This window comes from Pipra filicauda, unplaced genomic scaffold (assembly GCF_003945595.2).
Source record: "Pipra filicauda isolate LSUMZ 115617 unplaced genomic scaffold, ASM394559v2 scaffold101_size5749837_pilon, whole genome shotgun sequence".
Lineage (NCBI taxonomy): Eukaryota > Metazoa > Chordata > Aves > Passeriformes > Pipridae > Pipra > Pipra filicauda.
The window spans coordinates 1,454,934-1,479,173 of NW_024103452.1; the positions used below are offsets into that span (position 1 = coordinate 1,454,934).

The window sequence follows — 24,240 nt, forward strand, 5'->3', positions numbered from 1 at the left end:
CAGGGGCACGGTAAGAGAGCGAGGAGGAATGAGCAGCGCAGAAGAGGCGCTATGGACTGGCCGCAGCCGCCTTTCCCCATTCTCTGGCAGTCCGAAGTGATGTCAGCTGAGCCTGGGAAAAAGAGCGGCATGGGTGGGTTTTTGCTTTATTTCTGACTTTCCTACCATGTTATTAACCGGCAGTCAATCAGGTAAAACCTCCCGAAGCCTGACCAGTGCGAGCGGCTCCTCCCCGGGTTCTCGTCACGGCCGGCGGGCGGGACCTCCGGGGGGGGTGGTGTCGCGGCGGGGAGGGAGAGCGGGGAGGAGGGAGAGAGGGAGGGAGAGAGAGCGGCTCAAGGTCGCCGTGGCTCTGCCCGCGGCTCCGCTGTGCCCGCAAATGGAATACGACTGGCTGGGCTTCGGCTACGCGGCGCTGGTGGCGACGGGCGGCGTCGTCGGCTACGCCAAGGCAGGTGGGTGCCGGGGCCGGGGCTGTCCCGGCCGGGCCCGCGGCAGCCGGAGCTGCGGGGGCGCTCAGCCGCAGGTCCCGGCCCGCTGCTGGCAGTGACCCCGCAAACCCCGCTAAGTCCTTGTTGCCACCGAAACGGTGTTTGCTGAGGCCTGCAAAGTATCTTTAAAGACAACCCCAACCCAGTGCAGTGTCCTCTGTTTAGGTTGTTTTTGTGGATTTACAAATAACGGGAACCCGCGAGTGCCTTTCTTTAGTGTGCAGAGTGACTTTCACTGACTGCTTTATATTTACTTTTATTCAAGGCAGCGTCCCTTCACTAGCTGCTGGTCTTCTGTTTGGTGGCTTAGCGGGACTAGGTGCTTACCAGCAGTCCAAAGATCCAAAGAATGTGTGGCTTTCCCTCGGTAAGTTTGCTCAGCACCTGAGTACTGAGTGTTACTGGTAGCGGTGGGAACAGTAACCTTTTTTTTTTCTAGCGTGTTTCATCTGACCTGTGCCCATTTATCTGTACAACTGTAAGTAGTGGCAGGACAGGACTTCCTGGCTCTATTTGTGTACCAAGCACAGTACTTGGTTCTAAAACCTGGGCTGTCCTGTTTGAAGCCAGAGTTGGTGAGAAATACCTGTCTCCTCTGCCATATTAGACACTGTGTTAACTAATGAAAACATGCATGGAAAATGTTCGGTTGTGAAGCAGCATTTTTAGCCTGTGGTCATGGAATAAGCACTATTTTTGCAATAGTGACAGCACTGTGACAAGTGGTATGCAGCCTTATGGAATCTTGCTTTGCACAAGCATGTCAGAAGAGCAGTATATATTTCAATGCATCATACACTGTGGAGGAAACAGTCTGAAGTATGTAAAAGAAAGGAGGCGATGATCTATTCTGCTTGCTTACAGTAGAATGTACAAGAAGCTGTGGGCATATCTTGCCATTAGCTCTTCAGATGAAGGAGAAAATGACTGTGGAGAGTGTTATGAAGCACAGAACAGTTGAACCTCAGGGACTTCCAGTGCTGCAGGACTGTAATGCCTGGTTAAACCACTATTGGGAATTGATCTTGCCTTTGGGCATTAGGGTATTCTGATAACCTCTTGAAGTTCACTCTAGTTCTGTAACTACTCCTCAGTGTTACTAGTGTTGTGATACTATAGCTTTACAGTGATTTAAGACTGTTTTAACCCAGTAGGACTAATGTGCCAAAAGGCTTTATGAAGCCACTGGTAGATACTGCAGAGGACCAAACTGCCTCATCAGTAAGGAATGACATGTAAAATGCAGGTCAATATGAAGCAAAATTTCCATTTGTGAACTGTCTCTGGCATGACATGGGAGTGGCTGTGCATGGCTGTGCATCTCTGGCACAAGTTTTTAGTCAGTGTCATGAAGAAGGATGAGCAGCTTCCATGTATCCTGATGTGATGCATGTAGTGCCTTCAAAAGCACCTGTTGAAAGTGGTGGTGTGTCACAGTCTAGTACAACTCTTCATTCCTCCTCAGCCCTGCTTCTGATGTGCAGCTGTGGCTCCTGCAGAGCTTTAGGTTGGTCACAGTACATCATGGGTAGAAATCCAGAAATGGAAACCTGACAGAGTGTCTCTAAAATACCGTTTGCCCTGTCTGATGCAAACAAACTTGAGGCTTTGGAGAAAGGTGTACAGCATCTCCACCTGCCTTTTTTCTTCAAAGAAACAATGTCCCTGTAAATTTTATATGCATATTGATGGGATTGCTTTTCCCGATTTAGAGATTAAATATTTTAGAGTAATGTTTAAGAGAGTAATCACTCGTTCAATTTGTTCCTTTAGATTTCTGTTTTCTAATTTGTATTTTCAATTGGGGTTGTTTTCTTTCCAGTTGTAATATTTAGTGCCCCTTCTAGTTCAAAATGCCACAGAGAAATGGGGACTGTAATATTTGCCTCCCACATAGTGAACTCTGTCACCATCCCAGCTTTCTGGAAGTTTCGAGCCTGCCTGTGTTCAAGGAAATAATCATTCATCTGCAAATAAGGAGTAATTGAGGGAGAGTTAGCGATCTCTCCAGAGGACTGGAGGTTGTGAGCAATCAGATAGTGGTCTTGACCCTGACAAGACCTCGTTGCTTCTCCTGAGCAGTGGAACACACTTACCAGAGTTGCTGAGACGTTTGTAACAACAGCTTTACTGTTTAAGAAAATCCAGTGCATACGGAGGGAGGCATTCCTGTCTGTACACACAGGTCTGTGGTTGGCGCTGCTCAGTGTCCAAGCGTGGCAGTGTTGCAGTGTCCAAGCGTGGCAGTGTTGCAGTGTCCAAGCGTGGCAGTGTTGCACTGGTACTTCTGTGCCAAATGGTTCTGATTGGGCTTCATTTCAACAGTGGCGTCTGGAACCTTGTCTACTGTTATGGGAATGAGATTTTACAACACCAAAAAAGCAATGCCTGGGATAATTGCCGGTGCCAGGTAATCACCTCTCTTTTGCTCTTGTCTGTATTATCAAATGTGCATTTTATTTAACTTATTTGTGGATTAGATTGCTTTAAAAATGTTACATGGTAAGTTCTGTGAAAAAATGAAATCTTCTGGTGGAGTTCAGCTAAATGAAATCATGTCAGTATTTTCTTCCTTTTTGTTCTTTATGGGATTTTTGCCTTCACCTTCCTCTTTTTATAACAACTATTCTGTTTAACAGTTTACTGATGGTTGGACGGCTTGGACTGCAGATAATGGAAAAGCCTCTTAAGCCATAAATCTGCATCAAGTTACTTGAAGATATGTGATTGAGAAGCCTGAAGCTGCAACTGCTTAAATGTGCTGCACAAAAGTGGAAAAGACACTGCTACCTGTGCATTGTATTTTTCATATCCTAACACATGGGTTGTGTTTTTAAAGGACTGACACAGAGAGGCCTTGTTATGTCTTCCCAAATGGTATCTGTCTTAACATTTTCTGCGCTGTGAAACAAGAACATATGACTATAGCATTAGTTTAGCTTCTGGTCCTGCAGCTTACTGTAGGCAAAGACCTCTTGGCCCTTGTATGCAGACAGTTGCAGGATTGAAGCTTAAATGTACATCTTGGTTTGTCCTTCTAAAATCATGTGTACCTCTAAAACAAGGGAAGAGGAGTTGCCAGTCTGTCACTAGTAATTAAGATAATAAACGTGCTTATAACATTACATCTCCCTTTCCTTGCCAGTTTATCTGGTCACAATGTTTGTCAGTCAGGGACTGTGTTCTCCCAGCACTGTGTGTCAGAAGCTGGTCCCACAAAACATAATCATGGAACAGGCTGTTGAGGTTCTGCTGTAATACAATGAATGCAGACCCGTTCCTTGCAATTACTTGTAAGCAAAAGTGCCCAGCTATATGTAATTAATTTCATTTTTACAGATTATTATTCATAAATCAAAAAGATGCTTTATTAGGCAATGCTGAATTGCAGGCATAGCTTTTATTAAAGTGTTATTTTAAATAAACTAACAAATTATTATTACAAACCTTTGTGTTCTACACAACTTTTTTTGTCTTTAGTCATTCATCTGGATTGATAGTTTGGTGCCTTTCTTGCAAGGTGTCTGGGTATATTTGCAAACATGAATTGTATACATAATTTCTATTCTATTCTCTGAATCTAGTAACTTGTAAATATAAAAATCTGAACTGGGGGGAGGTGTAGAGAACAAAAGCATACAGACCAAATATTCAGACAACTATTGTATTAAAGGTTGTTTGGTTTTTGTTTTCCGAGAGAATCGTCTATTTTAGATTTAGAAAATTCTGTATGAAAGTTTCTTTAAAGACTGAAGGGTTCATTTGATCAGTCTTTGTCCTCAGTTGATTCCCTTGATGCCTGAAATTGTTCCAGATATAAACCTGCCATAGAGAAATAATCCTGGAAGCTACACATGGTTGGTAATGTATCCCTTTTCTGGTTTCATTTAACTGATATCCCTTTCTGCACAGATCCTGAGCTTTATTTCCTCAACCTTTCTTTGGTGCCTGGTACTGAGAGAGATGGAAGCAGCAGGGTTGATTCATTAGATGGTGAGGCCCTGGAGTTGCTTAGAATTCTCTAAGTATCAGGCTAGTAACTTTGCAGGAGGGTCACATCCTGTAGTTTTCCTTTCCTTGTTCCTTGCTGCAGCAAAACAGGCAGGTCAGTGACCCTGTGCTGCCTGAGCAGGAGGTGCAGAGCTGGGCCAGTGGCCATAGCCATAGCCAGGCTCTGCCAGCAGTGCAGTTTGCCAGGCAACTCACAGTGATGAGGCAAGGCTGAGATCAAGCCAGGATGCCAGGTCAATGAGATTGGGTTCCAGATCCTCAGAGACATGGCCAGGAATGGGTGCAGCTCCAGCAAGGGTCTCAGCAGCCTGTTCCCAGGCCAAACAACTTGGGTCAGAGCTGGCTTGAGCACAGGCAGTGAGATCTTGAGGGGGAACTGTACTCAGAGCATCTTCTTAAAACCCTTATTCATCATCCTGCAGAGTTCAGCTTCAGGTGTTCTCCTGTATTTACATTTCCCTCTTGCCTCCCTGCATAGAAACAGAAGATGGTTTGTTTATATGTCCTTTTAAGTGCCTAATCCCAGCCCATGGACTCACCATTGGTGGGCACATGTCTCAGTGTCTTTGCTCTAACTTGAAAAAGTTAGTAAGCCAGGCATTAGCATTTAAGACACTTCTCTTTAAACTACTTAATATTTTTTTTGCCTCTTCATATTGCTGTTGAATCAATTTTCTTCTGTAGAAGTAAGATGCACACATAAATGCATCTCCTGCAATGAAGTGAGAACATCCATGATCCAGCAGTTTTCTAATTGTATAATGCTGGTCTCAAATCAGGTAACTTGCAAATTTGAGCTGCAGTTGTCTCTGATGGAATAAAGAAAATAGAAAACAGGGAATTGGACTTCAAAGCTTTTAAACTCTTAGACCAAAGTGTTAAGCTGCTGTTCCATGAGCTTTGGAAAGCAGTAGCTTGAACTGAGAACTGCTGGTAGAACGTGTTACCACTTTTCATGTTCAGGAGAAACAGCAGTAATACAGACAAAGGGACAAGAGAAAAGCTTTAGTCTTACATACTCTTTATCCCCTTGAAACTTTTTCAGCATACTAAATTTTTTAAGCATTAGATGGCATTTCTGCTCTAACAATCCAATATGTGTCAATGAATCAGAATGAAAATGACTGTACAGAGCTCATTAGCCTTTTCTTGCTGTTTGCAAGAAGAATTTTTTAACACTGGTCATGCTTTGATTATGAACAAGTAAAGGCTGGTTTAGTTATGTCAAAGCCCTTTCAAGGTTCATTAGCATATGGTAAGGGACAGCATGTTTCTTCTAGCCATATTTAGTGCCAGAAATAGTACCTGTTTATTTTTCTGCTCTAGGTGACTTACGGACATGTGAGCTATGGACATGTGAGCTTTGGATGCATTACTAGTTAATTCCTTGACCAGGCCGTGTTTTTAACTAAGTCATTGGCATCTTGTACTAGAGACAAGTGATTAATTTATCTTGTTTTTTAATTATAAACCCATTGCTTTAATGTCTGTTACAAACAGTCTGAGGTTGTCCTTCATTGCCATGACAAGTTACATATATTCTACCAATAAATTAAGACACATTTAAATAGCATAGGGACATCTGTTAGTACTAATGGAATGACAAATATTTAATCCTAGACCAATGGCAATTGAATTAAACTCTCTAGTGCATTACTAACCATATATCCCTATCCCTGTATAGCTCTTACAGTATTAAAGTGGCATTTTCTTTAGGTGCAATTTTAATAACAAAATATTTGACTTTTTGGTAAAACTGTTTTAGATTAAATTGCTTTCCAGGAAATTAATGTAACCTATATATTATGAAAGATTGGGTCAACAACAGAAATTTAAATTTTAATATCCATTATAAAAGCCTACAAATACATTTCTTTTTTTTACAATGCTTAAAGTAATCATTAACAGCTTTAAATCCTTAAAGAACATACTCTGTTTATACTTTAAAATGGCAGGTTTAATGTAACTATTAAGTCTAAAGCATCTATTCTAAATGCAATTGTTAACAGAAGTAGCCTAGTTCAACATACTAAAAAAACAGTTCATTGTACATTGCAAAGTCCTTTGCACGATATTATTATAAAACTTACCATAAAGACTGAGGAAAGTACTGAATGAGCAAATAAACAGCGACACAATGAATTATTAAAGTTGCTGTGTGTTTTTAGGTACCTAAGTTGGCCTTTAAGATCTAAACCAGAAAACAATATTTTTAAAGAACAGCCCAATATGTAGCCCCTCATGTAGCTTATTCAACTTCTGTAGTTTAAGTTTGATCACCCAATAAAGATATAAAGAAACAGGAGTTTATTGATAATTTATGCATTTTATTATTTTATGCATTTTATTGTTTTATTATTCACCCTTAAAATGACTGACAGACCACAGTGATTCAGGCTTCTTAAAGGTCACTGTGACACTCCCTTGACAGGACAGAGGAAAATCTCTACAGGTCTTTGACCAAAAATGGCATTAAGTTAATTATAACAGCAGAATCTAATTGTTAGGCTTCACTTCACAGCTTGAGTCTAGCATTCAGTACTTGTTTAGCTATTTTCCAGTATTGCTATATCTTTCTACAGCCATGTATCAGCCAAGTTTTTAGAGTTTTCTTGTGTAGTATCTATAAGTGGATTGCTTGTGTCTCACTACAAGGATTTAAGCTCTCATTGCTACATGAATATTTGCAGCTTACAGACCCTGAGTAATTCTTAGTTACAAGTGAGTTCTGAAATCCTTGTAGGAGAGTTTGGTATTCCTCACAAAGCCGGAGCTGTGCTTCACTCTCATCTTCCTGCTGAGGAACCAGCCTAACACCTGGAAGCCTGGTGCTGCTCTGCTTCAGCCCTACTTCTAACTGCTTGTGTGCTTCAAGCATATCCCAACAGTGGATGTTGCACTGGATGAATAACCGTAACAGTTGTGTTTAAGAGCACAGGGATAGGATATCATCTATAGAAAAATGTCAAATGAAATCTACTTCTAGTAGTTTTGGCAATATGCGTTATACAATACTTCATTACATCCTACTTTATAGCCAGTGTTTTACATGGTATTATATGTGTACTATAACAGGTAATAGAACACAGGGTCTTTTTTTCTTCTTTACTATTGCATAGTCTTAAGAAAAGTTAGAGCAAATAGGCATTTCAGGTTTCCAAGTGCAGGAGAACCGAACACAGCGCACGTAGTATCTGTTGTAGCGGATGGCATTTTCTATCTGTTTCCTCCATATTTGGCTACCCAGTCTGTTCTTCCATGTACTCGCTGAATTGTTGGTGGGTAAGTTAAGATACTCATGTTTTTTGCTGGTGAATTGAAGGTAGGACCTGGTAATGGAGCACGAGCAGCTTTGGTTTTCCAGGAAAAATCTGAAAGGAACAAGAACTCAGAATTAATGATGACTAAAAAGATATTTTACTTCTTCACAGAGAAAAGAATGAGAGGTTAAAGATGACTTATGGTACTTAGGGGTGCCAATGTAGCAAGGTGCTTAGGTCTCCTACATGTCATAAAACATCCTGAGTTGGAAGAGACCCAAAAGGATCAAGTCCAACTCCTGACTCTGCACAGGACACCTGCAAGAATCCCACTATATGCCTGAGAGCATGCTGTCTATGCTTCTTTTAAGATAAGGTGCATGTTTCCTATAGTTTGTGTGTTTAATCCTCACCTACTGGATACTTGTTTTGCAGCAATCATTCGAGAAAACATTGAGACTGAAATTCAGTAGAGAAACTGATGCATATACCTACAATTCTGTATCTCCTATTATAAAACTGCTACAGAATGAGTGTGTTCTTTCTTCTATCTCAAATATTTATAAAAGCATGTAATTATAACATTGATAAACTTATTAAGACCCAAACAGTTTAGACTGAAGGACAACTTCTGGAGACCTTCTTGTTCCCTTTGAGATTTTATGCCTTTTATTTCCCTCCTGCTCAACTCAGAACTCCTGGTTTAACTGGTGACAAGTCCTCTTTGCTCCAATTCCCATTTCTCCATTGATTTTATAGCATCTGTTCCAAGTCTGAAGGTTTTCTTATTCCTTAATATTGGTATCCACCTGATATCAAGCACTAGCAGTAGTGCATTACTGTATTCCTGGCCTTCCTACTCAGATTTCCCCTTTTTGCATTTCAGGTAGTTGGCAATTCCTCAAGCTTCATGTGACTAAAGTAACTGTGCTGCTGCAGGGGCTGATGTTTCTTCATGTTCATGACCAATTCTGCCATTTTCCCAATCCTTTAAAGTCAGTCATTTGGGACCTCTCTTATCCAGACTCCTGCTATACCTTAGCATTCCCAAAGTAGGTCCTACCCCTTCCATTCCTAGATTTGTAGTTTAGTCTTCTTTTATTATGTATTAGTGATACTCTTAAAAAAAATTTCACATTTAAATGTAATGGTTCTTTGGTGCCTGTGTATCATTCTGTTTCTTACAGAAACAGTGGATTGAACCCATTAAAGAACAGGTGAGGATCAAGGCATTTAAAAAGGAGGAACATCAAGGAACTGAAACTGGGGGTCAGGTCTCCACCTCTATGAAAACTAATACTGTTCCTTTTTATTGTAGGCTGGCATTCCCTATCTTTGGTCAGAAAGTATGATTCCAGCCTACAGTAGCTTGGCAATGAAGGCCACTTTTCCTGCGTCTTGGCATTTTCCATAGGGAAACCGATCCTTTATACTACATTAAATTATTTAAATCATGGCATTAAAAAACTTAACAAATTAAGAGAGAAATACAATTGAGAGCATAACTTATTTCAGTTTGCATAATGCAAAGCAAAGGGTCACCAAAAATGTTAACGTTCAAATACTGACAGCTAGGAGATAAAACCTGCCATTTCCTTCATCCTTATCTCTCTTCCCATGCAAGTCTGTAAAGTTTAGGCTAAATATGAGGGGTTTAAAGCAATAGTATTCTTGCTCTTTTCCAGGACATGGAAGAGTGTCTTAATTGACCTCCATCTGCCAGCTTTTCTGACTTTTACTACACATTTTCCATTTCTAATTACATATTAACAGTGAATTTATTTCCCTTTGGAACACCATATCTAATCCCTTCTCTTTCACACTATTCACAGCAGTCTAGAGATAGTTGTAGATTTTGTCATCCTTGATCCACACACTGTGACAAATCAAAACTCTCACAGCTGTGTTCCAGCAGTGAGTTGATAAGATAATGAACTGCAGCTCCAGCCTTCCCTGGTGGGCTTCTGATGCACTCAGGCACAGAATACATATACATCTAAGCATATTTTATATATGCATGCCATCTCCTTCCTTCCTTCCCTCTCTGCTTCTCAGAAGTTACTTGCAAATTCCTAAGGAGAACAGGTAACTCAAAAGAGCACATCAGCAAAAAGACATTATTTAAGCAGGAGCATATGAGATTGGTGTGCCATAAGCCCTTTGGTTAAACAATTCACCAATTTCAGGGCCTTGCTGTTTCCTCTGAAGTAACTAGAAAAGCATGCTGCTGGGTTTGGACAAGAGCTCTAAATCTTCACTCACAAACCAGTTTCCCCTGCATCCTGAGCACTTCTGTTCATCTTCTCTGAATTAGGAACATACAAAGAAAGTGCTCAGAATGTCATCCATACTGTAGAGGATCCAAGGTAACAGTTACATTTAGAACAGACTTCACGTTGTTTTTACCAGATGAATGGAGTCCAGTCTACATGACCATTTACTACAGAGCTGTGGAGTTACATATTTTTACAATTCTGCTTGGTCCATCGCCACTAATGAGCCATAGTTTAGCAAATGGTCCAAACTTTCTAGAATTATAAAAGGTTTGCACCTTTTGTAATTATTTTCTTTTTTACCTAATAAATATTAGTAGCAATAGTTTCTCTAGCTATCAGGACTGCCTCTATACACCTACATTCAGTTCACTTATGTTATGAACAATTTATGCCCTACAGTTTTAATTATAGAACTTGAGGAAAACCTTACTAAGGGCTGATCTCTTTGGAAGCATGGAAAATTAGCGTTTCTCTTTGTCTTGGTTATGTATGGTAAAAGGGTATTTCTTACCTGATACAGGTGCACCAAGAGGTGCTAGCTGTATCCGTTGTCCAGCTGAGCCAACTTCTTTTTTATGGAAGGACGGGGTGTATATTCCTGATGGGTTGTAAGCAGCACTACTTACAAAGCCAGGATTTCCTGTTGACATTGCAGAATTTTAGAATTTTCAGTGGCATTCAGAAAACCTTGGCTACTTTTTATAGTCACTTCAAAATATATTTGCAGTACCCCAAGAGTACTCCCTAGTGCTCATCTCTTGAAAAAAAGTATATATTAATTTTTTGTTTTGTATCTTTACAGCACTTAGCAGACTTGCAAGCTGGAGATCAGCAGGAAAAAAACAACAGAGAAGGGTGAACATAGAAAGGTTTACACCGAGTTTTAGAGAAAGATAGATAGGATCTTACCTTTTGCTTACATCTACTTGCTTTACCAGAAGCTGGTTTAAGCTATTTGAAAACTAGCACTCAGCCCTACTCTTATGCTCAACATGTTTGGCCTTGTCATGGTTTGAGATCCCCCAAAAAAATCTAATTCCCTAGTCCAAGCCCCCTCCCCCATCTCAACCTAGTATAAGATGTGCTTTCCAGACACAACACGAGACTCAGAACGGGGGAAAGGGGATATATTACAATGACTGTACAAATAAATATTATAATACATTGTACACATGATCACAACTATCTATACCATGACATAAGTATTTACAATGGATCAGATCTCTTCTCCCCTCCAAATAAAAGTCCAGGAGGGAAGAAGGAAAGATCTTTTCTTCAGAGCAGCAATATCTCTAAGGCAGCAGGTCTCTCTGTCTCTATGCAGCAGCTGTAACTGGATTGTTGTAGCTGGATCTCTTCTCAATACACACAAGGGGGTCTCCAAGCCCCTTGGCCCGTCGTCTCCAAACGCAGGTCTTTCAAGACACAAGGGGGTCTCCTTTCACCCCTCTTGGCTCTCCTTCGACTCCAAGCGAAGGACTCACCTGTGGACTGCCAGCAGGGACAAAACTCGCTTCACCATGGGCATATCACAAAGTGCAGGGGCATCTTCATGAAAGTCCCTTCCTCAGGGGGGTTCACCCCTGAGTCAGAACATCTTGGGCAGCATTCAGTTGAAAGCCTTTGCCTCAAGAGTTCTACCAGAGCTCCTGTGCTCTGTCTCAGGCTGCTAGGCTTGTCAGCAGCAGCGAGGGGGGCCAAGGTCAACCCCCCCCCGCATTCCTTCTCCATCCCGGTCCAGCTTCAGGACGTCTTTGAGCTTCTCAGCTCCTCTCTCTCTGGTGCTGCAGCACTCCAAGGCTCCTCTCCTTAATAGGAGTCCATCTCCCTCCTTCCTCAGAGGTCTCAGAGGGGTATGGGGTCTTATTCTAGTTCTTACCCCAGCTTCCTCTCTCCCTGTTGCTCTCTCGGCTCTCTCTCTCTTCATTAGACATCTCTGTGTCTGCTTGCCTGGTTGCAAGCCGTCTCTGCTGCGTTCTTATCTTTTTGGCTCTCTGCCATCGCTTCTGGACGCTGCTTCTGCCGCTGCTGTCTCTGCTCACTCACAGTGGAGAAAACTTTTTTAGCTCTCAACTGCAGGCACCTAGCCCAGCTGTATGCTGTTCCAGGTCCCCGCAGCCCCCACTGGGGGCTGGGGGGCCAAAGCCCCCCAGGGGGCTCCTGCCCTCTGCTCCTCGTGGCCTCAGAACATGGCTACCACTTCTACAACACCAAACTACAACTCACCTTCTCTTCCGTTTGCTTGTGGTATGTTTACATTTCGCAGAAGCGCCCATTGGACAAAACTTCAAAACTTCCAGGGGTCACCAGCCCCTGGGGTTTTACCACTTTCTTAGCTTCGGGGGGAAAACCTGGTTCAAACCACTACAGGCCTAAATCTAAAAGAACTGAAACCCAACTTCTCTTGTGGGAAGTGGTGTACCACTTGAAGTTGACTGCCAGTTCCATAGCTAAAAGGCCTACTATAAAGATCAGACCCAACTACCCTCTTTCTTAAACCCTGGTTATAATATTATGCCTAGTTTTGGTTCAGATCTTTCTTTAAAGCAGTACTCCCATGGGAAGGTTGACATAACCATCCTCATTTGGAAGCTGAGAAGCATTGTGCATGTACACACAAAATTAGTACTGAAATTAATGTTCAGTGGCAGAAGGATCTGTTACAATACTTAGATTCCCTGGTCCAAGAAAATTTCATACCTTCCTCATATCTGTCATCACTTGGGACAGTGTAAAGACTGTGCTGGCACAATGTCCAGAGAGAAATGCTTTTCTCTAGTAGTATGGTTCTGTGTTCAGTAGTATTGTGAAATACAAGGCCATACACAGTAGTTTGTTTTAACCTTTATTAAATGTGTGCATATTCACAGTTTCAGTGGTAGCTGCACTAAACATGCAGTATCTGCTTTGACAGTTTTTGTCTCCTAAATTGCTAGCCTTTGTGCAATCCCATAATGTTCCTCTTCACACAAACACTCTCAGTCCTCTCTGATTATGTCAGAGCTCAGAGCAGTGGATCTATAAGCTACAAAAGTGGTCATCTACAACCTAAAAAAAGGTATCCTCAGCTAATTACAGCTGCATTGGGTTGTTGCAAACCTCCCTGTTCAGGAGCACTAACAAAAAGCGTTCAGCTAACTGAGTTTTGCCAGTCTCCTCAAACTGTCACTTCACAGCTCTGCAAATAGTTGGGTCTCCATGTAGCTTTCCTCTGTCCACTTGATGCCAGTTTCCAAAGTAAAGAATGACACATCAATACAGCTGGTGAAAAATAAAACTTTAATGAAGTATTCCAATAAAATTTAACTTTCTTGTAGAGTCTAAGTTGTTCTTCCTTTTCAGGAATTTGCCTGAAAACCAAAACAACACAGTTTTAGTGGTTCATTCACCTGCTTGTGGATATATATCACAGACATTCTCTTATTCCCCAGTTCCTAGCTACTGGGAGTAGTTCAGATCTGAGAACTCAATAACATTCCTTAAAATTCTGAGGTCTGAAAATAAGAACATGACAGGCCTCAATTAATACAACCTCAAAAAGACTACTTCTATCTGCTTCTTTGCTACAGCTCGGCAAAGCTGCATAGCTGTCAAAAATTGTTCAACCATTTTTTTTGGTTCTCCTTACCTCTCAGTGTCCAATGTCCTTTATGAATTCTTCTGCAGGAAGTGAAAAAGTGCAGCCAGGATGAACAGTCTGGGTGAAACAGAGAGGTCTGCAGGGGTGATCTTTTGTTGGATGAGAACAAGGGAAGCAGGAAAAAAAGTTCAATATAAAATAACAGAATAGCTACAAATTTAAAAACATCCTATTTAAAAGCACAGTTCCTTACCTCTGACTACTGCCATAGAGAGGAAAGGGTTCTTGCTAGAGAAGTAATCATCCATCAGGCATCCAGGAGGTCTGGCAGCTGGTCTATAGGCAAGCACTCATTGCCATGATGTCCACAAGGGTGGCCAAGGCCATACCCCCATCTCAAACAACACACACCTGATTCTTTGTAAAGGATAAGGTCATTGAATTGTTTGAGGTAGGTAGTGAGTTCAAAAAACCCTACAAGTAGTTGCAATGAGATGTGTCACATGGGCAGTACACACCAGAGGGGGCAGGAATAGGGGGAGAGGTAAAACATTCCAGCATTTGCAATGCTTATAGCCAACAGTGTATTTAGACATAAACTAGGCTGCCTGGAATCCTGAGTTTCCACCTTCTTACAGTAAGGTGACTCCACCAAAATCTGTTCAACCACAGCACTGTAAAATCAGTGTAAGAATCAGGTAGAGAATCCAAATGCAGGAAATGGTTCAAGTCCCAAGTCCTGTCATGAACAAGCAGTCCTTCAGGAGAGATGCATGTGCTGCTTAAGGATCACTTCTCCACCATTATCCAGCAACAGGGCAGTGACCTGCTGTGGATTATAATTAGGATAATAAAATACTCTCTGCCTTTTAAGACACAGTAAATGCCAAGAATCCAGAAGTCACAATGAAGAGAGCAAGGTTTGACAAAACAGAGTACAACTGCAAATGGAAGTATATGATCATCAGGAACATGCATTATAAACATAATTGTTTTACAAGAAACTGTAAAACATAAATAAGAAACATACAAAGAACTAGGCTACAATTGCTATAAATTACCTTTTGGATCTTCTAATTTTTCATTAAACCTTTCTTTGCATGATAGCTTTTCAATAGGTATAATTAAGTTCTCATCTGTAGGTAAGGAAAACGAAAGGAAGAAAAAGATGCAAAGACAGAACTTTAGAAAAAGGATAAGAAGAACCTGTTTAGGTGATGTAAAAGAACAGAGGGGAAAAAAGCAAGCAAGAATGAAACTTTGTTTAACTAGCCTTAGTCTTCACTAATAGTGTACTTCACAAAACATACTCCCAAAAATAACTTCCCTGAAAGTTCCCGAAAATAAGGGGAGTTTTCCTGCAGCACAGGATTTAGGACAAGGCTAGTAAACAGATAAAAGACATATTTAGAACATTAGGCAGCATTTTTATTACATGAGCACACCACTCACCATTTTGTTTTCACAGGTGACACTGCTGTTTGCTAATGTTCCATAGCACACTGAGCAGGCAGTAATAAGGTCAAACTATTTGCTTAAATACAGTACCTATGGTCTAAGAGGATTATGGACAAAATTTATCTTGACAAAACTTTATAAAGAATGGCTGGTCTATACCTTCTTAATGTTCTGAAAGCAAAATACATAGTTTTACATATGAAAAAGTTGTTATGAGTCATTTGTTAAAACAAGAGAAAAAAAAGCTTAGAAGCTAAGCTTGACCACAGAATTTAAACCAGATGGTCTTAACTACATTAATTAAATAAAGCATGATGAGATATAATGTGATCATCTTCAATTGCACTTTTACCTGTAGTATTTCTCCTGAAAGTCAATCCTCCTCCAGTATGTGCCAGCGATTTAGAAAACAACTGGTTGTTCCAGGTTCCTTGTGATCCTTCTCTATTGACTGCTGCTAAAGAGACACTCTTTGGGTTTACACCTTAGAAAACAAATGATAAATAATGTTATAAATATCAATTTTCAAACATTATGCAACCCATGAAAAATGCACACTTTTAGAACAGTGAACCAACACTGAATTATTTGTGCTATAATGTGAACACCATTAATGTAAATTAACAATGTCCATTGATTAGGTTAGATTTTTAAGCTAAGCCATGAAAACTAGTGACACTGATTTAAGAAAAATTATCTTCATGCTTTCAAGAGAACTTTTAACAGTCTTTTTAGTACAGTTACTTGGTTTCTATAAAATCATAATCGCATTGTTGATATTTTTGTCTATCAAAAAATTAACACAAATTAAAAATACCTATCAAAAACTAGGGTTCTCAAGACTGAAAACAAACTATTTCTTTAAGGGTTAAGTTAAAAAGTAGGACAAAGAGGTTCTTGTTACTTCGCACGTTAGGAGCATTACAAGACTTAAGGGGATTACACTGCACGAAAACAGCTCCCAGATCTGCAGGTTACAGAACTAAAGTAATATGTATAAATAACAAATATGCTCCTTGGAGCTATTATTCCCTTAAATCTTGGAATTAATTATCTTTTACATCTATGCCTTTCTAACTGAAAACCAGAGAGACACTAGAATCATGCTTAAAAGAGGAGAAGAAATATAGATGAACCTTCCATTTGTGTTACCTTTAGATAGGGAAGCTCCTCGCCCTTTATATTTTTCTTTTTCTTTTCTTTTGGACTTAAACTCTTGAGCCTCTGGGCATCCTATTTAACATTCAGGAAGTGATTTCATATTCAGAAGTCATCACTGCCCTAATGAATTCCTGACAAATTAATGATATGTTGTAACAAAACAACTTGCCTGACAATGAGGAATTCCTTTGTGAGCCACCTAAATTCTCACATGTGGATTACAGCAGAAGTCATGATATGCTTATTGGAATTGTACAAAGCATCATGGTAACAAATAAATGACACTAAGTGACACCAAGAAAATAATTTGATTATAGTATATATTTAGAATACTTATTGAAGGAAACATTCTCTTTGCTTTCCCCTCCTTTCCATTCTCATTTCTAGCAATTACATAATTTCATGTTATTTTCCTGATAAAAGCACCCAGATTTAGACTAAGTTATCTATTTTTAAAGATACCCGGGGAGGGGAAGTGAATGTGTGAATTCCTACCAGTGCCAGTGGCTGATATTTCTAAACACTTCCTACAAAGAAGGCTAACTGTGTGAAGACCTCCAACCTCCTGACACTGCAAAACTGATAAATATGCATTATATATGTATAAAATCATAGAATGGTTTGAGTTGGAAGGGACCTTAAAGATCTTCTAATTCCCACACCCCTGCCATGGGCAGAGACACCTCCCACTAGATCAGGTTGCTCAGAGCCCCATCCAACCTGGCCTTGAACACTGCCAGATATGGGGCACCCACAACTTCTCTGGGCAACCTGTTCCAGTGCCTCACCACCCTTATAGTGAAGAATTTCTTCTATATACCTAATTTAAATTTCTCCTCTTTCAGTTTGAACCCATTACTCTTTGTCCTATCACTATGGTTCCTGATGAAGAGAATATATGTAGTTTCTTCAGTCCTCAGACACACTTGCTTATAGGTCAATCAGGATATAGTTCTAGTAGTCCCAGAGACGTTGGATTTATATTACTGAGGATTTTTTATGTTACTGGTCATAAGAGGTCCTGTGAACTTTTATGGTGTACAAGCCACGTTTACATAGCCATGAACTTCTGCATCAATTGTGATATGTTCTGGGAAAGGCATTTAGTCCAAAGCTTGAAAATGTAGCCTGGTTATGAACAGTAAAATTATCCAATGAGAAATCCAAAGTTTAAATGTACTGTATGTAGATTGTGCCCACCTTGTATTTTCTATATGTATTGACTTTTAACCTTACCAGGTAGATATCTTGATTGTCTTAGATAGTACTGTTTTGCTGATGTATTTGATCTTCCAGAATCATTTCTCATCAGAACCTTATTTTCCGCTCCTGGCTGGATATAGCATGAAGGCTTTGGTTCTGGCACACTGAAAAAAATCAAAATTTTCAAACAATGTGACCAACACCTCCATCTCAGAATACCACAAGCTGACCTTAGCCTGAAGAATAGGGTGCTCTTCAGTTATCCCACTTTCATCAGCAGAGTCTATTTCCAAAAAGTAACAGCCAAATCTAATACCTCATGAGCGTTTGACCTGGTGTTGGAAGAAATAAGTGTATCCAACAGTACAGAATAAGAGCAAATGGGGAGCACAGTATCACTTAACTGACAAAGGAAATTATGTTAGTATGTCTGATTTCAGTAAGACAGACATTTTCTTAATAACACAAGAAACACCTAAACCATGTAGTGCCTAAAAGCAAATTTGATTGTGTTGGGATACTGCTAGCACCAAATCAACACCACACCCAAAGCTGGTCTGCTCATACAGCTTTTGGCATTCTTGCAGAATTTGGGTGACTTGAATTTTCGCAGACTTGTCTTAATCAATCTATAAATCTACGGGACTGTTTGCTAAAAGAAAATACGATTTCATAATTGTAGGACCTACCTAAAAATAAATTCCTTGTTTTTCTTTTCTTTTAACAATGCAATGCTAGGCTTCTTTGAACATGACATTCCAAATTCAGGGTCATCCAAGTCATCCCAGCTATCCATAGCCTTTACCAAAGTCTGACCCCATCGTCTTCTGCAGCTTTTAGGACCTAGTGCAACATTCAGAGGGCCACTAGCTGCTTGTTTCTATTTTAGATAAAAAAAAAACAACCTTTAATTCCATTCTAAAATTTTATATTTTGTATCTAGTTTACTTTCTGAATACTGGTTAAAGACTTTGAGGGAATTTTTCTCGTTACGTTGTGCCTGTTTTGGTCATAGTCTCAGAATGACTTTAAGTACAAACCATAACAATAATGCCAGCATGTATTTTGAGTATAGTTCTTTTGGACTCTCATCCTTAAATTGCCCAAGTCTACCTAAAGTAGTGAGGTTAACATTCTATTTGCAGTTCTGTGTTCAGCCTCTGCTGCTGGTATCTTGTTGAACTTGTGCTCTAAACAGTGGTAGATGAACCTTCAAGAAATAGAATACAATGGTGCAGAACACTGCTGTGGCCCCAAAGTAAGTACAGCAAATAAAAGAAGCTTGTCAGGCCTTTCTTTAACATTCTCTTCCAATGAAATGACTAAATTTAAAAACTATCCTTTCATCTGACTACCATTTGCTTTCCAGTATTTTCTGAATACCTTTTACTTTTAACATGCTTTATACTGCAGTTCAGTGAGTACGACCCAAAAGCAAAATGAAGATTACAAACCAAAGTTTACTATTCATCTTACAAAAAAATATTAATTGTTAAATTCTTGTAAGGTTAGGAATTGGATAAACCTTCTTGGGTATTTTCCTGCATGAGGCAAGAGAAGTTCTCCCTTTCCACTTCTCTACTGTATACTGACAGTATTTTTGTGAATTATTTCTCAAAGGTCAATAAGTCATAGCTGTTATAACTACATTACTGCATAAGCATGTCAGTAAGGCCTATTATAAATGAACACACATTGTTGTTACAAGCAATCTTTTCTTCTGACTGGCTGCCAAATTTTAGGAAGCGACCTGGCATATCCTCTATTAGTCCCTAGTTATGTATTTGTATTTCCTCTAATAAAATGTAGGACAAGTGATCACCTGGTTGAATATACTAAGAACTTTTAATAAAACCATCTAAGTAGTTATTAAAGACAACTTACAGGTGATGAATTTTTATTGATAATTGGAAAAAATGGTTGTGCCTGTGGCTGCTGCTGCTTTGGTACTTGCTGGTTAGTTGTATTCTGAGGCAACTGAATTTGCTGGAGAGGCTGGTGGTTAACCTTTGGCAGGGGCTGTGGCTCTGTTTTGTCAGGTAAATCAGGTGAAGACAGAGGTTCTGGCTTGGATATAGCTTCCAGTTTAGGAAAAGCTGGCTTTGGCTCTGTTGGCTGAACCGGTTTAATAGGAGTCTGCTTCTCCAGATACTGTGGAGGAGGTCCTAAAATTTGGCCAACTTGAAAGTAAGGATACTTCAAAGCCTGGAGAAGAAGATATAACATACTAATTTTACTTCAAAAAGTTGATTTTGGTAACTTCAGGAAGGATCTAAGCAGGTTTCTGAAACATTTAAGCAAGCAAATCCTGCACAGATGCAGGATGGATGCATAATGAGATCATATGTAAACAGTGTGTATTGATAACTGGCAGTTCTGTGTTTCAAAGTCTTCCCATCATAACTTAGTAAGACGGATCCAATTGTGCATGTTACAGTAGTCATGTCCTTTCTTTCCCTCCTTTACTGCTAGGTTTTGTGGAGTCTGTGCTTTGTGGTGTGTTTTACATTCAACACCATTCTAAATTCATGCAGTAACAAATCTCAATTTTAAAACAAGTAGTCTCCATTACCTTTACCACATGCTTTATTGCATGTTTCCACTGCTGACTATGTTTTGGCAACTCAAGGAACAGTCTGGGTTTTTTTAATTAAAAAAACCAAACCAAACAAAAAAAACACAACAAAAACAAACAGAAGCAAAAAACTCCACATAAGAAAACTGCTCAAACAAAACAAATCTCCACAAGCAACCGCCCAAAAAAACCCCAACATAAAGCAAACAAACAAACAAAAATACCCACAAAACAAAACAAACAAAACCAAGAAAAAAAGTGAGATGATTGCCATGTATGGGTTTTACAATTACAGAATGTTAATGAGCAAAGTTTCTCCCTCATTTTTCTTATCACCAGCTTTCCCTGCTTTTGTTTTGCTTTAAAATACATTTGCTGTGCTTGCTGTGTCTTCATGGTGTTTATTAGGAAACTAAAATGTCTGTCTTAAGGCAGAATTTTATTTCATCCTTTTACTCTGACCTTTTCATGTCCACCACTGGATGCAGAGCATGGACACACCTTAGTAACACACCTCCTTCTATGTCAAAACAGCACTTTCTGCTACTCCTTCTGGGTAGGATCCTACTCTTTGTTAGTTCTCAAAGAGGTGTTTTGCCTCAGCTGCACTCAAGAATTGCTGCCTTTTTACACATTACCATGTATATGCATTAAACTCTTTGTTTTGACTGTGGATTACACAACTGCTGCAGCTGCTTCCTTGATAACTCACTTGTGTAAAAGCTGGTTATTTGCTTTTATAAGGCACCATACAGTGTTTTGTGTAGAGATACATAGTACTGGAATACAGATAGATCTCAGTGGCTGTACAATAGTTATGCTTTATAAAGTGGATAGAAATGGTTGCTGTATTTGGTACCATCTGTTTAACCACTTCTGAATCACTTACATTACAACCAACTTGCAATATGTCTTTTCTTTCCCAATTTCCTCTATACTTCCTTCCTATACTTCTAAATAGGATTGCATTAGGTATGAATTTTAAAAAAATAAATCCAGAGAATGTAACCATCTTTGGTACTTGAATATGTTTTCTTCAAATCAACTTGGAGAAAAACTGTGACCTTTGTGATCTATTGGTATGTTCTTCACAAAGTTCTTTCCTTATCACTTAGTACAATTTACATTCCACCTCCAAGTAAAAATAATCCTTAGCTCTTCCATACTGTATTCCATCTGCAGCTTCACAGAAAGCAAAGCATAGTTTTCAATAACACCCTTTGCACAGATGGGGGAGGAAAACAAAGGCAGCAGAAGTGACTTATAGAACACAACTGAGGAAACTTGTGGCTCAGCTTTTTCTCTATCCTGTATGGAGAGAGTTTTAAAATATGCCAATACAGAAGACAACACTGCAGAAATAACTGAAGAGTTTATGATGTCTGCTGCCAGGTTTAGAACTTTTTCTCCTCACCACTCAATCTCATTCCCACCCAAGTGTTCAAAGTGAGGAGATGTTTCTGTGGCCATCAGTAGTATGAGAACCAAATGCTTTCTGTATCTACAATTTTTTTAGCAATGCAAGAAAATTCAGCCTTATACTTAATTATTCATGTGCTCAGACCTGACTTGCTGTAGGCCTCTTCTTTGGATTCCAGTTTAGCATGTCACTCATAAGCTGTATTGCTTCATTGCTTGCATTTGGGATGAGAGTTTTTAGGCTTATAGGGACACATTGTGGGAAACGGAAATTCATGGCAGAAGCAAGGTGGTATCCTTCTGGCCAGTCACTCTGTTTTAAAGGAAAGAAAAATTAATACTAAAAAAGAACAAAGACTATGTATCTTTGAAGTATTACATCAAAATGAATGCAGCTTGAGTCATACTTGGTTTGCATGGCTCCTTGCTAAGTAGCCAGAAACAGGCATTCCTATTATCCATTACAATTATTACAACACTAGTGAATGCAACATCAGCTTCCAGTTTCTGGCAATCCTTCTCAAGCTCTCCTGTAGGTAAAGGTGGAACCATTGTTGTGAATACCACACTTGGAAACATTCTACCTGAAGGACAAGAGAGTGCATCATCCATAGATACCAAGAAGTACTACTTCTTTCTTCCCTCTAGAACAGCTTTTTTATACATTAGAAGATGTATTTCTTCTCCTTTTCTTCCAGTACTCCTTTGTATAGGCTAGAGAAACCCAAACAATACCTGGGTCTAGGCTTGTAAAGTTTTATTTCTTCTCTAGACTCTGATCTTTCTCTCTTGAAAAGGGAAACTTTAAACTGGATGTAATATAGCAAGTGAAACAGAAAGATTAGTTCATATGTCCATGAGCAATACTCCTTTCTCTACACACTGGTACGGTATTTGTCTTTATTGCAACAAAATACTGTTAACATAAAATACACTGTATATCTCCTATGGCCTCTTCTACAGATGTGTTAGCTGGATAGTTATCCACAGATATTTATGTAACTGATTATTCCTGCCTAAGTACAGCACTCAACACATTACTGAAGAAATTTCTTTAAAGCTACATCTCTAGTTTTATTTAAAAAACCCTCTAAATTCTAATCTTATTTTCTAACATTCTCAATCCTTCTCAGCCTATCTACCAAAAAGTAAAATCTATTCCACTCCAAGGACTTCAATTCAATTTCAAAAATTTCATCAGATGCAGAACCACTCATGAGTTCTATTCAATCTATCTTTCATTTTGAATGAGAACCAGTGAAGTTTACTCTCTGAAGAAGGCCTTCAAAACAGGTATGCACTTGTACAGTTTGTATATATATATGCTGATGAAAATGCGAGGAACAGCATCAGAAGCCTTCCTGAAGACAATGTAGGATATTAGTGCTTTTCCTCTATCCACCAAGCCTATTACTCTGCTACAGGGCAAATTGGATTGATTTGATAGAATTTGGTCTTAAGATACCATGTTAGCTATTACTCATCTTTTTATGTACAACAGTATTAGCTCTGTTAGCACAGCCCATGGTGACCGAAGAACTCGAATATAATTATAAACCACATCTGGTTAAAATAAGTCTCAAGACTTCAAGTGACTTCCTATTCCACCTCAGAGAATAGTTTGTTCATTTAAATTAATGGAGAAAGCTTCTTTCCTCCTCCACTGCACTGTCTTCCTTTATTGGATTTGGTGACATTCTGTCTTCTAGAAGTAGTGATAAAGGAACAGTTTACAATGAAGTACCAAGGGCTGAATGTTGAACTGGTGAATTATAGGGATAGGGTGAAAACAGTATAAGAGCAAAAATGAAAAATATATTTTTATTAAAAAAATAAAATTAGAAGTGCACCATCACTGCCAGTACTTGAATGGTGCAATTTATTTATAAAATAAATAAAGCAATGTAATTTATAAAAATAAAACAAAATAGTTGCCTGTCACTATTTAAAACACCCAAATTCACAGAAGTCATTAGTACGGTATCATGGGCTTAAACACAGGAAGGCAAACTGGAAGGAACTATTGTGCATAATTTCTGTAATTCCTTATTGTGGGATAATGGAATTAATCAAAATTTGTGTCTGAAAAAAATACTATTTGTAAAACTATCTGCAAAATCACACTATTAAAATAACTACTTCTGTTTTTCAGAATGCAGAACAGTACTTCACTTGAAACAAATGCATTATTTGTTGTGATAATTCCTATAATAATATTTAAGTACTCCTCTTACACAGTGATCTCCCTGAAGAATGCCTTTTGCATTGTGGTAAGGAGAGAAAATTCCCAAGTCTGCCCAGCAGATGACAGGGGCACAAAGGAACTAATTACAGCTTCCTGATCCCAGAGGGCTGACTTACACTGTCTCTAACCCCTAGGGTCTTTATTGGAGGCTACAGTTTTCTCTGAAATACTCAGCTGGTAATGCTCCCTGCTTTCCCAAGCAATAAGCTTCCTAGTCAGGGAATGACACTCTAAACAGTCATAATTTGCTTCTGTTAACTACTTGTAAGGTTAGAGAAAAAACACAGCGGTCAGCTCAGTGCTGCTCAGCTATTGCTCTACAAAACGAAAACCTTTCCCTGCACTTCCAGAATTCTATGCTGTTTATGCTATACATTGAAAATGTTCCAGAAGCTAGAAGGTTACTCTCTTTCACAGATATTCTTAATATACATCAAAATGTTCTTCTTAGTATCCTAGACTTGTGATCCGCTTAAGAAACTTCACATCTGCATTTGAAAACACAAGTCCTAAAATACTACTCATATTCCGCATTGTTTTGATGCATAACTGTGTCATGGC

The 24,240-nt window shown here is 39.3% G+C and overlaps 2 protein-coding genes across 10 annotated transcripts in view; one reads left to right on the top strand and one right to left on the bottom strand.

The window, feature by feature from the left end:
- The first annotated feature begins 322 nt into the window (after positions 1-322).
- LOC114000607 (transmembrane protein 14C-like) lies at positions 323-3,938 on the top strand. Its single transcript, XM_027745048.2, has 4 exons — positions 323-455; positions 757-858; positions 2,817-2,901; positions 3,131-3,938. Exons 1-4 carry the CDS (start codon positions 380-382, stop codon positions 3,186-3,188), a joined length of 321 nt encoding a protein of 106 aa, XP_027600849.1. The 5' UTR covers positions 323-379; the 3' UTR covers positions 3,189-3,938.
- MAK (male germ cell associated kinase) overlaps positions 3,867-24,240 on the bottom strand; it is a 33,631-nt gene continuing 13,257 nt past the window's right edge. For 5 of the 9 annotated variants that reach the window (XM_039387152.1, XM_039387091.1, XM_039387175.1 and 2 more), the window contains exons 8-16: positions 21,580-21,747; positions 19,325-19,645; positions 18,130-18,320; positions 17,474-17,604; positions 16,229-16,309; positions 15,429-15,560; positions 14,680-14,754; positions 10,550-10,678; positions 3,867-7,873 (exon numbers count right to left, since the gene is read on the bottom strand). In XM_039387152.1, the coding sequence (XP_039243086.1) occupies positions 7,719-7,873; positions 10,550-10,678; positions 14,680-14,754; positions 15,429-15,560; positions 16,229-16,309; positions 17,474-17,604; positions 18,130-18,320; positions 19,325-19,645; positions 21,580-21,747 (1,383 nt within the window). In that variant the 3' untranslated portion in view covers positions 3,867-7,718. Of the gene's footprint in view, positions 7,874-10,549; positions 10,679-13,298; positions 14,036-14,679; positions 14,755-15,428; positions 15,561-16,228; positions 16,310-17,473; positions 17,605-18,129; positions 18,321-19,324; positions 19,646-21,579; positions 21,748-24,240 lie in introns of those variants that run through there. The other 4 variants (XM_039387240.1, XM_027745043.2, XM_027745044.2 and 1 more) reach the window with 4 other exon arrangements.

Bases quoted from the DNA above. Each gene is read 5' to 3' on its own strand.
- LOC114000607 (XM_027745048.2), top strand. From the start codon at position 380: ATGGAATACGACTGGCTGGGCTTCGGCTACGCGGCGCTGGTGGCGACG. The intron at 456-756 runs GTGGGTGCCGGG...CTTTTATTCAAG, and splicing joins CGTCGGCTACGCCAAGGCAG to GCAGCGTCCCTTCACTAGCT. The intron at 859-2,816 runs GTAAGTTTGCTC...TCATTTCAACAG, and splicing joins GAATGTGTGGCTTTCCCTCG to TGGCGTCTGGAACCTTGTCT.